Here is a 20,312-nt window from a genome sequence, read left to right on the forward strand (position 1 = left end):
TTTTTATAATTTGTAATAGCTCTGGCTATGATAAAAGTGTAAACTTTCTGTTCACACTCATTATTTTACTATATACTACTGTTAATTATCAAATAATAGAAGGCAGAAAGAAAGACACATGTTTTTCCATACAAGAATGACAGACACATGTTATAGCATCAAATTAAAAAAACAACATACAGAGACACAGAGTAAGAGAGCTATATATAGGAGCATATTTGTCAAACAAAGTTTTTCAATATTTGCATCATTCTGTGGGCTATAATATAATGCATTCAGATTGGTTTCATTGTCTTTTGTGTCAGAATTAACAAAAAAACATCTCAAAAGGTATTTCACAAATCTGAAAGATGCATATATGTATTTCATGATCTTGAAACAACCTGACACTGTAGTTGGCTAGTGTTCCGTGTCAGTGTTTTGAAACTACAAGAAAGTTAGGCACAATAGCAATACATTTAATCTAGGCTCAGATGAAATGCCATGACATTAAACAGCAACTTATCAAAAAAAAGTTCCATTTGCCTAATCTTCACCCACTCTGAGCAGATGTGATGACTCTGCATATAAACTGTTGCATTCTTACTGTTATTATTTATTCTTCAGGAGAAATGAAGAGCAAAGCAGAACCTGGACCAATTAAATAAATAAATCATAAAACTGAAAAGCAACTTCATGTATCACAGACTACCTAAAATATTACCTGAATCAAACCATATCTGTTATGCATTCCTAATGCAGAATTTCAACTTCAAGTGTGCCAGGTGATTTTACATTCATAACTAATCTAAATCAAAATAGATTTCTTTTTCACTTGTACCTGGCCTCTTCTTTGAATGGTTGCCTGGGTCATGTCATCACCTGCTGGTCCTTTGGCATCTAAACTCAAGTCCTGTCTTCTGTCCAGAGTGCAATAAGCAAGCTATTACTAAGCAGATCTATAGGAACTTCTTTAAGTGTCTAACATAAATTCTCTTTTTAATAAGCTCAAATGAACTAAAAGCTTGAGTGAGAACGCAGATGCATTCACAAACTGCATAAAATTAGGATAATTAGAATAATTCCAGTAATTTCTAATTTAACACATCCTTTTATTGACCTGTGTGAATGTCAAAGCACTTCTGGTTTGAACCTTGCCATAAACCATAAAATTGGTTCCTCTGACAGTTCAAGGTTATTTTGCTAAAGAATATCTCAAAATGACAGAGATGGACATTTCACAGCTATTTTTCATTATATTAATAACTGCACTGCAATCAAAAATTACAACAGGGAATGCTATTTCAAATAACTTAAAACTTTGATTTGTTGCAGTGAGTTTGTGTTTTGAAAAACAAAAAAATTAAAAATTAAATATGAAATATAGTAAACCTAAAAATAATAATACAGCTTACTACATATAAAAACAGATGAACATTTTAAAAATGCTGACATATGGACTCAGACAAAAGCATTCAAAATCAAGAAGTGGCTTTCTTGCATGGAAATGCACACATAATATACTGAGATACACACATATAGAAACACATACACATAGAGGTTGTCCTAGACAGAGTAGGTATTCAGGACATACCTTTTTCCACTATTGAAATCCATGCAGCAAAAAATAAAATAATAAACATTTTTATTAATAACCAGTTATTGAATAAAAGTTATTAATGGTTACTCAGTACGTTTTGTGTTTCATAGAGAAATTAAAAAAAGGAATTTCTTTGAAAACAAAGGCACGGAAGGGTATCACTGGGCAAATAAATCCGATGTCAAATAAGATTTATTAAAACAAAGGGCAGGGGCTTTCAGTGCAGATTAGTCTAACTGCAGAAAAGGTATAGGAAGTTGTGCAAAAATTACTACAGTTTAAGAAAAGAAGAGATTATATATTTAAATAAAATCTCAACGAAATATTACACATGTAAGTTAATTTTATGTAAGAGAGAAGGAACACTATGATTATAAGGGTGAATTGCTAAGAAGCAGGGAGGGAGGGTGGTTAACAAGACGGATGTCATCTCAGAAGAGCTGATAAAGGCAAGATTAATTTCAAAGAGAAAGGGCAAAGCAAAAGGTTACAAGGGAGGGTACAGTTCATTTCAAAGAGGGGAGGCTGGGGTACCTGGTGTTGGTAGGATTATAAGAACAGCAAGAACTGGCTGGGAACCTGCAGATATTTGTGACCTGCAAAAGTTCAAGGGGCCATGTTACCTGAATCACATACGTCGTGTATGAGAGGTTTGGAGCTGGGCTGAAACAATTTAATAGAGAAAGTACAGTGAGAGGCATTCTAGAAAAAAAGTAAGGAGCCTATCTGTTATTGATTAACACACAAAAGTAGGTCTTGCCAATGTTCTCAAGCCGGCAGGAGTATGATTGGTCATCATTTAGCAGCCAGAAATTACAAGCTAGTAATTTCTGATTTTCTCTGTTCTAATAATCCCAAACAAATGACTATAAAGAAACTTACTTTCAAACATGTGCCCATATTTATCAAACGTCTCAGAGCAGGAAAATGGTCCTAAATGATTCAAAAATCTCAAAGAGACACAAATTTACCCTTACTCTTAGGAGTATACTATGAGTGAAAGCATTTTATCAATTTTTCAAATTTCTGAGAATACTCCTAACTTCACAAGGCTTTAGGAAAGCTCATGAACACCCTTACAATGTATGACGCAACATGCAGAGGTAATATTAAAGCAACCTGCATTCATGCAAATCGGCACACAAATAAAGATCATTTCTCCAAGTGTGGATAATCATGCATATGTGAATCACAAGCAATATGACAATATCAAAACAAATGTGGTCATAGATGCAAACTATATTATAGTAGCTAGCATATTACCATGAAGATAGGCAGAGCAGGATGGGTTATTGACAGAAAAATGTCACACAGGTACATTCAGCTCTGCCTTCTATGAACCCTGGGAACATTTGTATTACACTTTACAAGCCGAAGAAGGTTCAAGAAGGCAAGCGGAGACTCCTGGGCATTGGATTTATAGAGCCTCGCAGAAGATACTGTAAGTGGGTAGCACAGACAAATGCATGGCGTGCAAATCTGGAAGACATTTGGGAACACTGGAAGAGTGAAGGTGACCTCAGAAACAGTGCTAGAATAGCAATGGCTAGTTTCAGTACCTGTTACTTAATGAGGCATTTCCCTTGGCTATAACAGCGGGAAGATGATTCTTTTGAAAGTACGGCTGTAGCTCATTCCTTGTTAAACAAACATAGCCATAATCAGGCTTGACTCTCATTCTGCATGTGTGTCTTAACCTTTCTGTGTCACTGGTCATTACAGTATTATTCTTGATGTTATTGCCAAGTGACAACAATTATATGCAGGTTAGTGCAATATCCTCCAATATTATATTTTCCTTATATACTTTGAATATTATAATAATAACAATAAAATTATTCTTATTACTATCTTTGCGGAGAAGCCTTAGCATTAGTATCAGATGTTATTCCTTCTCAAAGCATAAACTCCTATTCTTGGCTGGGAGTGGATATTGGATGCTTCATAACTACTTCTAATGGGGTAGGACAAATTCTTACCCTAGGAATAGTTTTAGTCAAATTCCTAGGAGTAATTCTGAGACGCTTGATAAATACAGAGACTGATTCATCCACTGATTTATCTTTTGAGGTGTATGAAAGCTACACATGTTCTAGGCTGATTTAGACATATCTCACACTAGCTACCAGATGTCTGAAGCCACTCTACTTCTGAGGTGAGAAGTCAACATCCATTCTAATACTTACCCATCTCTTCAAGCTCTGAGGTCATTGATTTGGAGCGCAGTGCAATTGCTGGTGGTGTCAGCCTCTTTGTTTGTTGGGGGACTGAAAGAAAGCAGACAGTTAATTTCAAAGGTAAATGCTTTTTTATTCTCTGGGTTCACTTATTTAATGCCTCTAGGTATCAGTTGAGGTCTATATCATAAGAAAAAGATCTGAAAATAATCAGGTGATTATACCATATCCCAATTCAACAATCTTGAAAAACAAATGACCATAAAGTGCTGGATGAATTAAAGTTATTTTACACCATGATATTTGGTTTTCTGTGTTACATGTAAATTCTTTTTGGAGTGTAACAACCAACTTCAGGTTGACTATTTAAAGTATTTTTAAAACTGTTGAAAGTCGACAGTGCCAAGACTATTTTTTATTCAAGCCAGACCATTTAGTAGTATGCAAGATTGATGTTTTCTGTTATTACTTTGAAACAGTAAACATTTAATGCTGATGTGTTTGATGGTACTGCTGGATGCCACTGAAACATTAAATATGAAGCAAACAAAATTTACTAAAAAACAGAGGGAAACTGTCTTTGAATAGTTAAATATCTGAATATTTATTTTGCTTTGATTGTAAACAGTAAAGTTTTTTGGTAAAAAATACATTAAAATAAAAGCAGGAAGAACATCCACTAAAAGCATTATAATTTCAAATGTAGCACAAACAGCATTTTGACCATTCAAAAGTATAACAAAAAGTGATTATAAAAATTGTCCCATTGTTCCAGGGCTCCAAGATGGCTGCAGTTCGGTATTGCAGGTGTCTATACTAATAACACAGTGGGAGAAGTAAGCTCTTCTTTGGTGCCACATACTTCTACCTACATGAAAACACAGATGACTTGGCAACATGTATTTGCCGCAACAGAATATTTGTAGCTTTTATTTCTTCTTATTTGTTTAGGAGATATATTTAGTTGAGTGCATAACAAAACCTTAATTAAAAGCTGACCAAATTGAAAATTTTGCTAACCAAACACGCTTTGGTAATGTACTGTATTTCTGGTACATTGCTGGTCAGAGATCAGCAATGCTAATGCTATGAAATTTTCTAGTCAAAACTAATTGACTTCTTTCCATTTGCTGTGTTCTAAAAGATGAGTCATCATCTCTTATATATATTTCTCTTCTGGTTCGTCCTGCTTCCACATCAAAACCGGTCCCGCCCACATGCAGCCGACACGGCATTTCTCGATTCCTATTCGTCGTCTTCCATGTCATGCACTGTACTGGCCTGCTGAGCGTAATCCATCCAACAAGTACTCGAGGTGCTCCCACAACGGTAAAGTAGCTTTACCACCTTTGCAGGAGCCACCTGTGTCTTTACAACAGCTTCTTACACAGCAAACATCAGAAACTAAAAATTATTGTGAACATATTTGAGAATACAACTCTTCTCTAGCGTTTGCTTCTATGGGTGCATAGATAACTCAACCTCCTGGCCATGGACCATACTGTTTTAAAATACACGGGCAAATTTATCACCAAATCTCTCCACTATACGCTAACACTTCTACCTCTCCAGGATATGGACAGTTGTATGTTTTTGACACAGCACAAGCTACTAAAGTATGCTTACAAAATAAAACAAATTCTGCATGCAGCAAAAATGTACTTCTCTAGCTAGATTCCATGCTAAGAACCATCAACCCATTCGCTAAATCAAAGAAACACATGCATGAAATTGCTCATTCCAGTCCAAGAGCATCTGTACGAATGGTTTTCAAGGAAAATCCTGGGCAGGATTTACGACGATACAATGCCCCGACATTGCAGCGATTTTCGTCGGAGAAGATGGCGAAACGCCTGCCAAAAGGGACATTTGCATCTATCCCATAGGCAACTCCTGTAGACAGATTTCCACGCTCAATATGAATTGTGATCCTATGGTTTACCCACTTTTATTCCCTTACAGAGACATTGGCTGGCACAAAGATTTACAACATGTTCCCGATAAAAGAAGCGCCAAGCGAATAAGGCTTACTCAATGCCAATTTTACGCGTACAGATTAGCAATGAGGAATACATTTAGTATTTTGCACTCCAGTGGCAAACTATTCCAACAGTACGTCGTAGATGTGTATGTTAAAACAGAGGGCGCGCGTCTCAACTATCTCAGATTACATCAACAAGATCTGCGAGTGGAACTATAAGACGCACTGCAAGCAAACACTGAAAATAACAACGTACGTGTAGGCAAAATGATCATATTTCCATCCACATTTCCAGGAAGTCCAAGATACATGCAACAAAACTATCAGGATGCCATGGTCATAGTACGTAAATTCGGAAAGCCTGATTTATTTATCACTTTCACATGTAATCCTGCTTGGCCAGAAATTCTACATGCACACTGCGTCTTCCAAGAAGTATGTATTTCTTCTAGATTTCTGAATTCCTTTCTCACCGTTTTCCGTTCCTATTCTTACACCGCCGTATGCTACGGCGGGCGTTGGCTAGTTATCTATATTGTAATTATTAAAGCAGTTAGTAATTTAATACCAAATGTTCTGAAATTTAAAAAACATCAAAACCAAAGGATAAAGCTTACTCACACTTAAAAAATAGTTTTTTGCCTAGTAAAATTTTAGTGACTCTTAAATTTTATCTTAAATAGATTAATAAGTAATTGCACTCAAAAAATGTGGTAAGTGGCAGCACTGACCCAATGTATTACTGGTCATTTCATTGCTTATTTAAGCATGGTTTATATCCTGCTCTGTGATGAGACAGAATCTCTGTGTTTACTGTGAATGGTGAAAGGTCCAAGTGATAATAACTGAACCAGACTTGTAGTCAGTGCCAGGCAAAGCCAAAGTCGACTCATGTCAAGGCCATATTTGTACCAGCAATTCAGGCTAAATCATAAGTATGATGACAAGTGTGACATGACCTGTAATTTGTGTTGCACCAATAATAAATGGGAAAAATAAACATAAATTAATTTCCTCCTAAACGAGTTTCAAACAATACAAACTGTGAAAAATAATGCATATTATGACATGCTTGTTTTAGCCACACTAGAACTGTGATCATGCAGATCTGGCAGGCTTGCATTTTGATACGTTCTGCTGTGGCTGGCTCTGAAGCTGCTCATTTGAATATGGAATATGTCTCACACTGTTGCAAACTCAATGACTGATACACCACTGGGTGCTATCACATATCCTGATTTCATAAGCACTTTTTTATGTACTTATCTGTGAAGGCATGACACATTTATTATTAATATTATACAAGTAACTTAACCTGCATGTCCTTGAGATGTGGTAGTAAAACCTAGACGGTGAAGTGATATGTATAATGTATTCATCCATCCATTTTCCAACCCGCTGAATCTGAACACAGGGTCACGGGGGTCTGCTGGAGCCAATCCCAGCCAACACAGGGCACAAGGCAGGAACCAATCCCGGGCAGGGTGCCAACACACCGCAGGACACACACAAACACACCCACACACCAAGCACACACTAGGGCCAATTTAGAATCGCCAATCCACCTAACCAGCATGTCTTTGGACTGTGGGAGGAAACCGGAGTGCCCGGAGGAAACCCATGCAGACACGGGGAGAACATGTAAACTCCACGCAGGGAGGACCCAGGAACCAAACCCAGGTCCCCAGGTCTCCCAACTGCGAGGCAGCAGCGCTACCCACTGCGCCACCGTGCCGCCCGTATAATGTATTCATTAATAAAAACTCAACAATTAAAATGCAATGAAAGCTTTCTACTCCTAGAAATTAGACTGTCTAAAATGAACAATGAATACATTTTTGTAATATTTCAATATTACACAGTACATTGTTTTTGATGCTGGGCTGTTTCTGACATTAACTGGAATGTGGATAGTATAATGCTAAGTAGGAAAACCGTTAAAGGTGAATTATTTCAAATAATTGACAGGAGTAACAAAGTTACAGAATGTAATATCTTTGCAGCACTATGGCTAAGTCTTTAAAGCATAAATTTTTGTTATTGATAATATAATGCATATTAAAGGGATGATTCATTTCTGTATGCCCATATAACTATTTTATCCAGGCCATAGTCCTGAGATCTTAAGTCGTAGACTGTAAATTTAACAATGTATATTTGTTTCTTTCATAGACTGTGGAACTGGGAGGGCCAGACCTATTTATTCCTATAGCGATGTGGCAGCGATTCCATTGAAATTGAGTCCACAGGAGAGCTTACAATTTGCTTTGCAAAAAGAATCACTAACCAATTGCCATTTCTCGACCAGACAATTTAGCACAATTGATCCAGGAAGAAAGGTATTTAATAAATACCCAACCCCCTCACCCGCCATCCCCAATTCATCTCATTTGCAACCTTGTTGCAATGTTGATGCAGGAACTACAATTCCCATTAGACCGAAGGAGTGCACTGCAGTGGATAGTTTGACTAGCACCCACAAAGTTTAAAAAGGAGCATCTACAAAAGTGGGATGTCGTCAAAGATAGCAGCTGCAGCATTTTTTTCCTCAGCATATTCTGGATAACAGTTTAATTGTCTTTTATCTTACAGTATGTCTTTTTGTTTCTTCATGGGTTGTGTTTAGCCATGTTGCATTTACAAAAGCCACCTTTACTATATTTACTTTAATTTGAACAATTTTCTGAGAAATGTATGGGTCCAAAAGAGGTTTATGGATTGTTGCTAAGTCTTTATGGAACGGTGTTCCTTTCTTTCTATGCCCCTCAAAACACAATGTAAAAACGTTTTAGTGAGTTTTGCTATTGCACACACATGCAAAATGTAAAGTATTTCCCAGGAAAATCAGCTGTTTTGCTAATCACTACCTATTGTAATGTTATATTTGACATAATAAAAGATTCAGGTTTCCAGATGGTGGCAGTGTGATGCACTTGGTCAATCATGCACTTCATTTGACAGATGGAAATGCTATTTTTCAGAATGTGATAGAAAGAGAACAACAGAGAACAGTGCTTTTGAGTGAAAAAACGTAATTACTAACTAATTTTTTGCAGGGAAATATTTTTCATACCCACTATATAATAAGTCATTGCTAATTTTAGGCTTTGATGTCAATGTTTAGTCAAACTTTTTAGCAGAAAGTGTCACCAAATACTGCAATTGGTGTCCTATAATATAGAGTTCTGCTGGAAACTTTTCCACAGCAATACATGTGTAAATTGTGCATTATAGGTGGAGGGCAGGCTTGGAATAATTATTTTAATCAAATTCTGCTAATTCTAAAAAGTGTAGGGGCTATTACATTCTTAAACACCAAAGTATTAGACATTAAAACAGATCTAATTTAGTCACTTAAATAATTTACAAAATTTGCATCTTCTAATCATTTGAGCTTAATTTAGTACTCTTCTAAATTTTGTATCAATAAATTAGGATAACTGATGAGCATTAAATATTCATCAGTTCCCTGATTTAATGTTCAATAAGGGAGTTTTCTGTCCCTGATTGATTCAATGTTTTTTAATTACAAAAGTGCTACTTAAACTCATAATCAATACATAAGACCTTATAATTTTGTATTATGTTAAATATCTTATACATTAATTAAATAATTTCATTTTATCATTTAATTGCTTTTGATATTCTCCTGTAACTGTTGATATATGTGTTGCAAAAAACCATAACTATTAAGTGTCTGTATAACAAGAGGAATTCAGTTTTTTTAATTTTCAGAAATAAAAGTGATGCCTTATAGATTACAAATAACTATATCTCGTACATAAAACTGACCCTAGATGTTTGTGAAAATCAATGCTGACAAAGTGAAAGAGGACTTTACCATAATTTAATGGTATCAAATACTATTAAATTAGGATGCCAAATAATTTATGGTAAAAGGAGAAAAACAAAATTTCAAGATTACAAGTCTACATGGGCTGAGAGCAATAAAGAGTACAGGTTAATTATCCCTAATCCAAAATTCCAAAATCTGAAATGCTACTTTTTGAGCACTGACATGCCTCAAGTGGAAAATTCCACCCTAGGGGTCTCTTTTATAAAATGTTGCTTGGATTCTAGCATATAAATATGTGTACAGAAAAATGTGGATGTAAATAACATATGTATGTGCAGATTCAAAACAGATTTATTCTTTCAGGGCAGAATAGGGGCTGGAGGCAGGATGTCTCCCCAGAAGCTTAGAGTGCCATGAAGCAAATATTTATGATCAACAATCTCAAGAGTCTGGTTGGTGCCCCATGAAGCATCGAGTGCTGTGAGGAAATGACATATGATCAGTGATTTTTTTTAATCCTGTAAAGCATCTGAGTGTCATTAAGCAACGAAGCATAGTTGACAAGCTTATCTCTGTGAAGTGACACAATAACGTTGGTGCAGCAGTTCAAAGTGCTGTGTGTCACTGTTAAAACTGCTTATGGTTAACAAAACCATGTTCATTTTCTGTAGGTGCCCTTATTACAATAAACATTTAGTAAATTACTCCAATTAAGACAGAAAATCTGGACAGTGCTGCAAATTGCCTTTTCATATTGTTAGACCCAAATCATATGAAAACTGAATGTAGTGCCTCGTTGGTCAGTTTAGAACAGCACTCATGATGGAGTGAAGGTTGGCTGAAATATTCCTGACCTGTTGGCCAGTTCCTGGAGAAGTGACAACAGGTAGCCAATATAATCTGCCAAAAAGCCAAAAAAGTTCTTCAGTGCAAGTATGCAGCATTGCTCCTGTTAAAAGGGAACTAAAATGGAGTCTGCACATCACTTTTGGGGTTTAATATGTATGAAATGTCAGCGCACATTATAACAACTGCTTGGTGATAAGAAGTTATATACTGTATGTACAAGTTGCAATTTAGCTGGTTTGGTTGCATTTTCCTACTTGATCAAGAGTTTCCCCTAGATATGTCATTATAAATGCAAACATTCCAAACATATCCATCCATCCTCTTCCGCTTATCCAAGATCGGGTCGCGGGGGCAGCAGCTTGAGCACAGATGCCCAGACTTCCCTCTCCCTAGCTACTTCTACTAGCTCTTCTGGAGGAATCTCGAGGCATTCCCAGACTAGCCGAGAGACATAGTCCCTCCAGCGTGTCCTTTTTCTTCCCTGGGGCCTCCTCCCGGTTAGACGTGCCCAGAACACCTCACCAGGGAGGCGTCCAGGAGGCGTCCTGATCAGATGCCCGAGCCACCTCATCTGACTCCTCTCGATGCAGAGGAGCAGCGGCTCTACTCTGAGCTCCTCTCGGATGACTGAGCTTCTCATCCTATCTTTAAGGGAAAGCCCAGACACCCTGTGGAGGAAACTCATTTCAGCCGCTTGTATTCGCAATCTCGTTCTTTTGGTCACTACCTACAGCTCATGACCATAGGTGAGGGTAGGAATGTAGATCGACCGGTAAAGTGAGACCTTTGCCTTTCAGCTCAGCTCCTTTTTCACCACAACAGCCCAAAGCAGAGCCCACATCACTGCGGATGCGACACTGATCGATCTCACGCTCCATTCCTCCCTCACTTGTGAACAAGACCCCGAGACACTTGAACTCCTCCACTTGGGGCAGGATCTCGCTCCCAACCCTGAGAGGGCACTCCACCCTTTTCCAGCTGAGGACCATGGTCTCGGATTTGGAAGTGCAGATTCCCATCCCAGCCGCTTCACACTCGGCTGTGAACCGATCCAGTGGGAGCTGAAGATCACGGCCTGATGAAGCAAACAGGACAACATCATCTGCAAAAAGCAGTGACCCAATCCTGAGCCCACCAAACCGGACCCCCTCAATGCCCTGGTTGCACCTAGAAATTTCCAAAAAATATCCAAAGTTTAAAATACTTCTGGTCCCAGGCATTTTGAATTAGGGATAATCATCCATTATTTGAAATCCCTTTACACAGACCACTTAGTAAAAGATCGATAAATTAAAATATAAATAAACCTTAAGCTTTATTTAGATCAGTATTTACTATGACACATATAAAAATTGGAATCTGGTAAAATTTTATTTCACAACAGTAATAATTTATTTATAGATTTATTTAATAGTAATTATCAATTCACATTAAATTTTAGACTGAATGATCATCTTAAATATTTAATTTTGGCTGACCACAATATGGTAGTCCTTAGGCATCAGTACAATCAAGAACAGAAAGTTTTACATTTGATTTCCATAATGGAACTTAAACCCTGCACCTTTGGGCTAGTTCCATCTAGATTACTGAATATGCAGTAGCAGTAATTTCATACATGAATAGATCTACAAATAGAAATGAAATGTTAGGAGCCGACAAGCAAAGTGGCATAGTGCTGTACTAAAGAGGCAGAGGACAAACTTTGGCACTGTTTTACCAGTCAGGAACAGTATGATGCTGACCTTTATATGGTTCTGGTAATGACGTCGTGTGTCAGACCTTCACAGTTGTCTTGCCTAGCAAAAGCCTGGCAACCCTGCCTCACAAACACTAAACAATGGTGGTGCCCATAATAAAAACAAAATGGGAGCACAGCAAGACATACTAGTTAAATTTCCAATTGGTTTTATGAGAATAACGTTTCAATGCTTTGACATGTCTTTTGATGTAGGCAATGGAAAGAGCAATTTTCAGTAATATTTTACAAATATCGATACATCCTTTTCTGTACTTTTTCAGCAGATAATCTATTCAAAATATTTAAAAAAGCTGTAGTGGAAATGTTTTTAACAAGAACAATAATACATTTACACATTAATGTAGGTGTCATGAGACAGTATTTTTATCATCTCCACACTTGTAACAAAATAAAAATCCTGTCATATCCCTGTGGTGTTCTATAATGTTCAATGTCACATTAATAAAATAACATTTCCTATTGGACATTCATTAAAAGATACTAGTAATTTTATTTAATAATAGGCTAATGCGTCTAGCTTATCTAGGTGTTCATAATATTTAGGGGTCTGATATAATGAATACTGTTGCATCATGCACATATCCAGGTGTACCAGCACAAATATCTCAAATTAAACACATCTTCAACAAACACCTAAAGAATTTAGTATTTTTAAAGATTTCCTCAGAAACAAATATTTCGTGGAGTTTAATACCATTGTGAGGACAGTTGCCATTTGTGTGTAAAGCTGGGAAGTTAAATTGATTGACAATGGAGGAGAGGCCTAGCTTTATCATGTTGCTTTGTCATGGTGAACTGCAAGAGACACTTGCTAAAAGATGTGCAGAGTAGGCCCAGTAAATTAGAAGGATGTGTTTAACTTTAATTTATTTGGTACTTTACATTATCATTGTTCATCCTGTCCAGTGTATTATTTGGTACTATCTTTTATTACTTTGCACTTCTTGGTATGGGAGTGCATCATAGTGTTTAACAAAAATAAACAAGACGAAAGTTCACACATATAGGTCTGATCACAATCTGATATTTGGGTGCTTACCTACCAGGTAATGTTTGTGGTCAGTCAGCCAGTCGGCAGACATCCATCATGCCCTCTCAGTTGTGAGGAGCCGATCATAGACATGATATATAGTACCTGCCAAATAATACAAAGAGTACACGACACGTGTTTCACCCTATTTATGGTGTACGCACTTTTGCTTGACCAAAATGATATTACAGTTAGAAAGAATATTACCACACACTGCCATTTGAGACTTTACAACAACTGGACTAAGGATATACTGGAGCACCACATCTGCTGGCCAGCTCAACCTCAAGACTGGTTGACTTTAATATCAAGAAAATGTTGTGACTATATAATAAAAATAATAGGAAATTGAGGAGTGATAGTGGTGTCTTTGATCGGAGAACAATCTTGAACAATTAAAGAAGACTAAAGCCTGTACACATTGAATACCAGGTATGTTGATTCCTGAAATGAAGCATAATCATGCTCAATATTCCAGGGACAATCTTGAACCAATAAAACCAGACCGGGAAAGTTTTTAAAAGGATTTCATAACTGAGAATGAAACCTGCATACAACACTGTGACCAAGGGCTGAAACTAAAATCAAAACAATAAAAGCATAGAGAATATTTGATACTAAACAAATGTACAGGTCAAACCAGTGCTTGCAAAATCATTTGCACATTTTTTGTAATGCTAAAGTTTGCTATCATTTTAAAGTTATGTTCTGTTGTGATCTGTAAGTATACTTTTATATATTGTGGCAGATGGCTGGCTGCTCAACCTGGCTGGGACGCCCAGAAAGGAGAAAAATGGGGGAAAGCAGTTACAGAGGGACACTGCCTCCCCCAGAACGCCAGATGGAGATGCTCCTGCAGCATAGCGGCACCCCAGATTCCCGCACCATGGGAGTTGGAGTTCGGCTTCACAGCCCTGCTGGGTGCCGTGGGTGCCACCTGGACACGCTGCAGGGAGGCACAAGAATTTATATTTCCCGTATAGCCCGGAAGCACTCACGAGTCACGGGGATGGAACCACAGAAGTACTTCCAGGCTGAAGAAATCCACAAGTCTCCATCTGACCCAGAAGTACAGACAAGTCACGTGGCTAGAAGGACAGAAACACTTCCGGGTCAAAGAGTATTTAAAGGACTGGTGGAGACTCCCCAGGCAAGCTGGAGTTGGGAGGGAGCAGGACAGAGCTTGATGGGAGGAGTGGAGGAGAGATTTGTGAATAGTGGTTATTATTTTGGTTGTGTATGGTGACAGAGGTGCTTTGGGGCACTACATCAAGAAGAAAAAACATTAAAGATCTTCTTGGTGATTTTACCCTGGGTGCAGTGTGTCTGTCTGTTGGGTTGAAAGAGGCAACAGCGATCTCTAGCATCTTACAATATATATTTACTGTATGTTAATGGAAAGCACGGTGGAAACTTTCTGGGAAAACAACAGGAGTATATAACAAGCTCAAATGAGCCTGAATGGAGGTGGATATTTCTAAAAAAAGCCTGAGATTGTAAAAAGAAAAGTGAAGCTGAAGACAGAGAGATCATAAGTCAAAAGGATAAAAAACTTGCCACTTTAATACAAAAGCAAAATCTGATATACATTGGTTCAGGTTTATATTATTCTTTTCTGAGCATGTGCATTTTTTCAACTGCAAAATACAATAAACAAAGAATGGTTAAAAATATTTTTCATTTCTGAAAAAAGCAATGCCTGCCAGGAGACCATGACCTTTATGAAGATGTCTACCTTATATCATACTTGTTTCTACTCCTTTCTGTTAAGGACACCTTTCAGAAGAGTGTGCACTTTGAAAGGAGAAAAATGGGACAAGAACAGCAAACACCAAAGACAGAAGTAGAATCAACAAAATGCAAGTAACAAAGTCAAAAAAGAAAGCAAAAAGGTCCTAGCACTAAAGTTTTATAACTTCCACAACTCTAAGAAAGAATGCAAAAATAAGCCGAGATCCAAAGCTACAATGCCAGAAAAGGTGAGCTGCCATCTTATATCGATGGAACATGATGACAAGATATGTCATATGACATGTGTATCACATGACTGGCAATTGGCATAGAAACCATAAACAATATAGCGGCAGCCATAAATATAAACAAAAAAACGGCACTTACCAAACCTAACTTATTTCCTCCTCAATAAATATCATCCATAATAGAGTGCAATTAAATTTGTTAGTAGGAAACATAAAATATAAGGTTTTAATGGCAATTTACAATCTAATGTAGTTGAAAACAGAGCTCAGATAGGCTTGTGGAGCTGAAACAGTTGAAATGGCAGTAAATGACAAAAAAATGATAAACAAATTGCATTGACTGATGTCCTATGTTAGTTATTGGTTGAGAAGGGTCTTTGGTTATTTTTTGTTCAAATTTCTTCAAAATACACTGTATTAAAGAAATCACTTTTGAAGTCTTCAGCTAAAAATTTTGGCTGCATCTGAACTTAGATAGCAAGTTGCTTGCATTTTTCACTTTTATGGTAACAAACACACAGGAACAGAAAAAGTAAGCTGTTGTGGCTGAGGTTCATGCAAACTGTTGTGCAGCCACAGGGGCCAGTTCAACATACCAGATATTAAGCAGAAGGTGTTGTAACATGCATGACTCTGTAGGCATTTCACCAATCACAGTAAGGGGTGGCTGTCAAGTGAGTAAAGTATGAAAATATACATAGTTAGGTCTGTTATCCTGCTTCACCCAGGAAATTTCCTAAGACAATGGGTCACAGTTAGAGTGTTGTGGTTTAATTAGATTTAGTAAAGTATATAATGAACCTAAATAAGTATTTTTCTTTATACAATATTTGCAGTTTTTTTATTTTTAGCAGGAGCTAATATTATTAATTCACTGGAGATCCATATTGTTGAACATGCTATACACAATTTCCCATGAGTAAAAACATTCTGATGTAGATCAATCAATTCCTGATCATGGGGTCTGTTGATGGACACTGCAAAACACAATTTTACAGTTTTACTGTATTATTTGAATTGAAACAGAGAATTTCAAGTATAAATATAATTTTTCCTGTGGGACATCCTGTAAAAATGGTAGCTTCAGTCAGATTTGAAAGTAATGCTTTGATCTGCAATCTTGAACCATTACAAAGTTTTAGGGATTAGATCAAAAGCAATACACAAATTGAAACAGACCCAGTATATGGAAACAGCAGTTTTCCTCAGAGAAAGTTGGGAATTAATAATTGCATCCAATAAGAACTGAAGTAACAGTGAATAAACTTACAAAATTGGAAATGAAGGAAAGTCAAATAAAAAGTGCAGCAAAGCTCAAATGTTAGCTTGCAATGTGTACTACTGAACTAAACTCAGGTCCACATGTGGATATTTACTTGTTGACTGCAGTGTATCACCAGTCATATGTTCACCTATGAGGGGGGGCAGTGGTGTAAAACTATAGCATTAGTATACATACAAAATTCCAAGAATTGTCTGTCTGTCATGCTAAAACTCACGCAACCCTGGCCTTTGAAGATTGATCTTGGTGTCAGTCAACAGCTTATGCCATGATACATGCATTTAGACCTATGATTTGGATGTCCAACTCACAGTGGTCCCAAAGTTTGGCTTGAAGTCATCCTCATGGTCAAGGAAGACCCAGCAGCATACATCCCCTGACAGGAAATAAATGAAAATGTGCGACACAGCTGACGCAAGAACGCTTCATGTCTGGATACAAACACAGAATGGATGCGCATGCATGTAAACAACTCCATAAAACACATTAAACAAAACACTTTGGAAAATGTATAGTGACATGACTCACGTTCAAGATGTGAAAATGCTGCCACATATACCAAATAGAAAGCTCAGATTGAATTTACACAGTAAGGATAAACAATTTACAACACATACACAGGTATCACCAGCTCAATGTGTTTTACCTTCAGGAGGTATATATGAGATCAAATAAGTGGAGGACGAAAAAATCAAACACCACACACAGGCGCCTGACAGCTTCAATAACTTATCATGTACATACAGTACATTTTGAGATGAAATGTTTAACCACTTTCATAGTCTGAAAATGCACACATCTCATCATTTCCTGACAAAAGTGCAGCATTCATTAACACAAACTGCCTTTACAAATACAAAGCAAGTTAAGAAAAAAGAAACATTACAAACTCAGATGGATGTCATATAGCTTCCAGAGGTTAAAAAGTTGATCCCCACTAAACAATTGGACCTCCAAGCAGGCAAGCTCTTTGATTGAATGTTACAGTGACTGTGTTTAAATGCCTTTTAATATCCTGATAATTAAAAAAAAAAGTTTTCTGAAATGCCATGTATACCCTTATTCCAATTAGACAAACCAGGACATTGGTCTCTGACAGACCAGGTTAACATGTGTCAATTTTTTTGTGGGTATCCTGGTTATGCCTGGTAACCTGGTTAACATTTATAGAGTAATTATGTGCATGGTACTCCATATTATTGGTATTTGTACTGGGTATTTGGTATATGTACAGTAATTGTAAAAGCCTTCAGCTAAATGAACTATAATGTAATGCAGAAGGAATATTGTTGTCTTATTTCATTACTGAACACCGAATTGAAGCAGCATTAATAAGCATATTGGGCATAAGTATCTGCTGAAGAGGAGAGTCTTCAAAGTCATTTGTTTCAAAGGCGAGGGAATTGAGTCAAACATTTACTGTTAATAAACTGTAGATGTAAACAGGCGTAAGTGATTTAAGTCTGCACTCAATAAAAAAAAAAATATAAATAAATTGAATCAGTAGGGATCTCTCTTAGTTGCAATATATAAACAACCTATTTTTTTGTAGTTTCTTTGTGCCATGTGACCAACCATTACATTTAATCAAGTAACATTCGTTTTTCTTTATTGTTTTTTAATATCTGCTAAATGTACATAGGATTACTTGTGACAATAAATCTGAGATAAACTGATTACACAGCAGCTGATGAAGATGCTGTTTTTCAGAATGTGAAGAGAATAAGGCTGTACTTTTGAGTGAGTAAAAGTAATCAGTAGCTCAAACCCTGTGGCAGTACTATTTTTAGCCTTTGATGCTAATGGAGAGGCAGGATGTTTAGCAATTTGAATGAACCAACTTTAAATGACCTTTGTAACATTACCAAACACCACTATTGATAATGTCCTTTAATTAGAGGTCTGCTGCAATCGCTTTCATAACACCACCACCAAGTAAGCATCTCAAGGGAACTAGTAATATTAGCGCCTGCTAAATTCACAAAAAAAAAAAATTCAAATATAGTGATACATCTGATTAACCAATGACACTATAACTGAGGCCCATTGACTGAATTTCCTAGGGGAAGCTGAGTAACACAGCTGGTATGACATATTTCCTTTCTGGTGGAGGGAATTCTGCAAACTTGTGGAATACCCTTGCAGTTGGGTCAGTTACTCCCTGTCCATATGTATGATATTGTTGATTTAACCCATTAACTGCCAATTTTTTTTCTGAATATTTTTTTTACTTTATTTCTATCCATCCACATCAGAATAGTAAGAAAAACATCTATTTTCAATTGCAGCACCAACATTTTTTCCAAAATTTCAAATTTTAGTCCAATCCCTAAATGGGGATCATGGTACCCACCATCTATTTTTGATGCCATTCTTGAAAACATTCCATGTGTAGTCGAGCATCACATCTACAGCATTGATTTCTTGCTTTTTTCTTACACACTGCACATTTCCTCTGTTTGTCCATTTCTGTGCATTCGATGTAATGAAATACGGATGTTCTGATGTCAAAAGGAACACAACTGATTTATGATTTAGGGAAAGATTTCCTCCTTCCTTCTTTTTCGGATTGGATATTGGTGAAGACAGAGCAAGACACACTCTGGCAACCATCATTCTGTAATTTAGCTGGGCAATTGTACCATTTGGGAATTATACCATTACATAAAGTGCGCGGGCAGTGCTATGTGAATGGTATTGGTAAGCTAAGGGAAGTACCATTTTCCCCCTTATTATGATTATGTATTTTTGGATGTTCCAATCCATCTTGTCAACTCCCCCCACATGCCTGTTATACTCTATGATAAGTTTGGGTTAGGGGACTGAAATTCTTTATTCTCAGTCCTACTCCATCACTTCATCTGTGAGACGGGCTAGACGGTTTCATGGTTGGATAGTAGCGTCATACAGCTGTTGTCGTTCTAGGTGACAGCCAAAATTTAATTCCATGAATCAAATCTGTAGTTGTATGTTCCTCATTCCTTTTTCTTCATCTCCTTGTCTAACACAGTAGGGCATTTGTTCATTCTGTTGAATCGAGCAGTAACTGTTGCACTGACATCAATATCTTGAAAATGTTTCAGCAGTAAATTAAAGCTTGTGCATGTTTGGTGTCTCTAAAATCAAAATAATTTTCAGAACAACAGATGCCGCAAGCCCAGTCATGCTTGAGTCATCTCCGGCGTCGTTTGACTTACCTTCATACACCTGCATCTGGTAACAATAGCCTGTTTGTGAGCAGCAGATTGCCCATTGTTTGATTCCAAACCTTACTGGCTTACCATGCATAAACTGCTTGAGATAGTGATGTCCGTAGTATCGAACCATTTGTTCATCAACGCTCAAATTTTCAGAGAACACGTCAAATTGCAGAAAGTGTTTGTTTGCTTTGTCAATCAATGGGCGAATCTTGAAAAGCTTATCCAGCTCTTCTGCCAGAATCCCTTCAAGAGTTGTCAATGAGATGGAGGTACTGGTTTCCAGATACCTGTTTCAACTCATGCATTGTCTCATGCATTGGACATCCATGTCCTCATATTCACACCAATATAATTGTTCTTGAGGAAGAGAATGATAGCAAGTGAAAAGAAGAATTGCAATAAATTTCCCGATGCACTCATTTGAAAGCTGAAAGTGATGGATGTTTTTCTGTGTGGCAAATGTCACAGTCTGCTGGACAATATTTGAGACAATTCTGTCATCAAACATGTGGCAAATGTCACAATCTGCCGGACACTATTTGAGACAATTCTGCCATCAAACAGCTTCTCAAAACACTTTACCAGACTTTTCCCCTTCAGTTCACGAATGAGATCATTCCTCCTTGTCTCCACAGCATCAGAATTTGGGTACACTTTCGAGTAACTGTTTTTTTTCT

General features: G+C 37.1%; 1 protein-coding gene across 4 annotated transcripts in view; it reads right to left on the reverse strand.

Moving 5' to 3' along the window:
• The window catches only part of shank1 (SH3 and multiple ankyrin repeat domains 1), a 648,010-nt gene that overhangs the window by 38,223 nt on the left and 589,475 nt on the right, over positions 1 to 20,312 (reverse strand). For all 4 annotated transcript variants that reach the window (XM_051933687.1, XM_051933685.1, XM_051933686.1 and 1 more), the window contains exon 19: positions 3,766 to 3,846. In XM_051933687.1, the coding sequence (XP_051789647.1) occupies positions 3,766 to 3,846 (81 nt within the window). The remainder of the gene's footprint in view (positions 1 to 3,765; positions 3,847 to 20,312) is intronic.

The sequence above is a fragment of the Erpetoichthys calabaricus genome, chromosome 11, assembly GCF_900747795.2.
Source record: "Erpetoichthys calabaricus chromosome 11, fErpCal1.3, whole genome shotgun sequence".
NCBI classification, from domain to species: Eukaryota; Metazoa; Chordata; class Cladistia; order Polypteriformes; family Polypteridae; genus Erpetoichthys; species Erpetoichthys calabaricus.